This window comes from Amphimedon queenslandica, unplaced genomic scaffold (assembly GCF_000090795.2).
Source record: "Amphimedon queenslandica unplaced genomic scaffold, v1.1 AMPQUscaffold_7227_Cont20820, whole genome shotgun sequence".
NCBI classification, from domain to species: Eukaryota; Metazoa; Porifera; class Demospongiae; order Haplosclerida; family Niphatidae; genus Amphimedon; species Amphimedon queenslandica.
Genome location: NW_003552487.1, coordinates 1 through 2,045, shown reverse-complemented (window position 1 = coordinate 2,045; position 2,045 = coordinate 1). Strand labels below are relative to the sequence as shown.

The following is a 2,045-nucleotide window of genomic DNA, read 5'->3' as shown; positions in this document are numbered from 1 at the left end:
GTCTATTTTTAAGTATTAAGTCACATTCAGTATACTTCTGTATAATATCAATGATAATGTTGTTATAACAACACATCTATGTATAAACATTGATTGAAAACTACTGAAGTATGCAGAACGTGACTTCTTAAAAATCCACACACTTGCAGTAGGCTTTTGGATACTGGCGTAGCACTGGCGTATCCTGAAATTGGAACAGGAGGGTGCTAAGGGCGCGCGAAGCATGCCGTGATTTTGGCTATACCCCTTTTTACGGCAGTAAAAGGGTGTTTTCCTTCATTTTCATGAATTACAGGTGGGGTCAAGATAATTTCAAGCATACTACTACTTCTGACGACTTCTGATTGCTCCTGAAAGCACTGAAAACTGCTGAAATCATGATCAGGGGGCTAGATAACTTTGTTAAGAGGCTTGGTAGTAATGCAAAAGTCCAGGATTTGACTAATTTTTTTCTGAGCCCAGCAATGAACAAGCCCCCTCAGCTCCCGCTAGTGCTGTAGGTATTATTTAATCCTAATGATGTATATAAAAATATTTAAAAAAGAGAAAGAGAGAATATGAGAGTAGAAACAATGCATGCATGTAAATTAAAATACAGTACATGGATAGCTGAAGTACACTAGTTTTCACTAAAAAGTTGGAAGACCAAATAATAAAATGCTTCAGCTGGATGCATTAGTAAGTAAATACTATTAATTTTTATTACTATTTTAGTTTAGTTAAGTTATTGTTGTTAGTCTTGTTTTGATAGAAAGTCACAAACTGTTTTCACTTCTTCTCCAGTGATACTATACTGAGCTCTTGCTTGTATCTCTGTACCACTGAAATCCATTAATATGTCATATTTTCTCTCTTTTCTTGGTACATTATCAGGATTAGGAATATTGAGTATTAGCTTGCCAATCTCACATACTGTTGGTTTACCTTCTTTATCTCTGACATACTGAACTCCATCATTTACTGTACAGTATATAGGAATAGTTATTTGTGTGCTTTTTTGAGAAGAAGGTATTAGTGTAGTTTTATATACTTCATCCTTTATTTCTTCTCCTTTGAGTACAAATACTTTAAAGACTTTGCCACTGAAATATAAACCATCTTCATCTACACGCTTGTAATGTTCATCATGTATTGCTGGGTCAAATACAGCATTAATAACTGTCCCATAGGTAGCATCAGCAGTACGTGATTGGATTATGTTAGGATCTTTCCTCCACATTACTGCTCCTGTTACAACAGCAAGATCTGGTTGTATTGGACACACTATATTATCATAAAGCATGCCACAATGCTCAGCAATAGCTTCTTCTATCCTTTGCCTAACAAACCTACACCCTCCAAACCCTCCTACTAGATAAACTGTATCAATATGATCTGTTAGCTCATCAAAAGCAGACTTAACGCACTCAAGGATTTTATCAACTGTGGATTTGAATACCTTCTCTTCTAACTGACGATAATCTATTTCTAACGAACCATCTCCAGGATCATAATGCGTCTTTTTTTTTTACTTCACGAAGTTTAGTACCAAAAATATATTTGTTTTGCTTTAAAATGTAGTAGTGTAAACCAGGCCTTAGTGTGGCTCACTCAGGCTGGTAGTTGTTAATTTCATTACCAAGTGGTGTTGTGTTGTTGATACAGCTGAAATAATGTGATTCATACTATTTAGAGAAACTGAATTATGTACATGTATATAGAATTTTGTATTCATATTGCCATTGGCAGCCTGAATGGGCTTTATGGAATATTCATCATATTATAACCAAGAGTAAATAATACCTAAAGAGAGTATCCAACGGGCCGTCTAAGCTGCTGCAAGTGTGTCTATTTTTAAGTATTAAGTCACATTCAGTATACTTCTGTATAATATCAATGATAATGTTGTTATAACAACACATCTATGTATAAACATTGATTGAAAACTACTGAAGTATGCAGAACGTGACTTCTTAAAAATCCACACACTTGCAGTAGGCTTTTGGATACTGGCGTAGCACTGGCGTATCCTGAAATTGAACAGGAGGGTGCTAAGGGCGCGCGAA

At 35.5% G+C, this 2,045-nt stretch overlaps 1 protein-coding gene across 1 annotated transcript; it reads right to left on the bottom strand.

The window, feature by feature from the left end:
• Positions 1 to 733: 733 nt before the first annotated feature.
• Positions 734 to 1,498, bottom strand: LOC105315888 (uncharacterized; the record flags this gene model as incomplete). The annotated part of the gene is made up of 1 exon (XM_011410656.1): positions 734 to 1,498. A coding segment is annotated over one exon (765 nt), but the record flags the coding sequence as incomplete, so codon positions are not given.
• Positions 1,499 to 2,045: the final 547 nt, after the last annotated feature.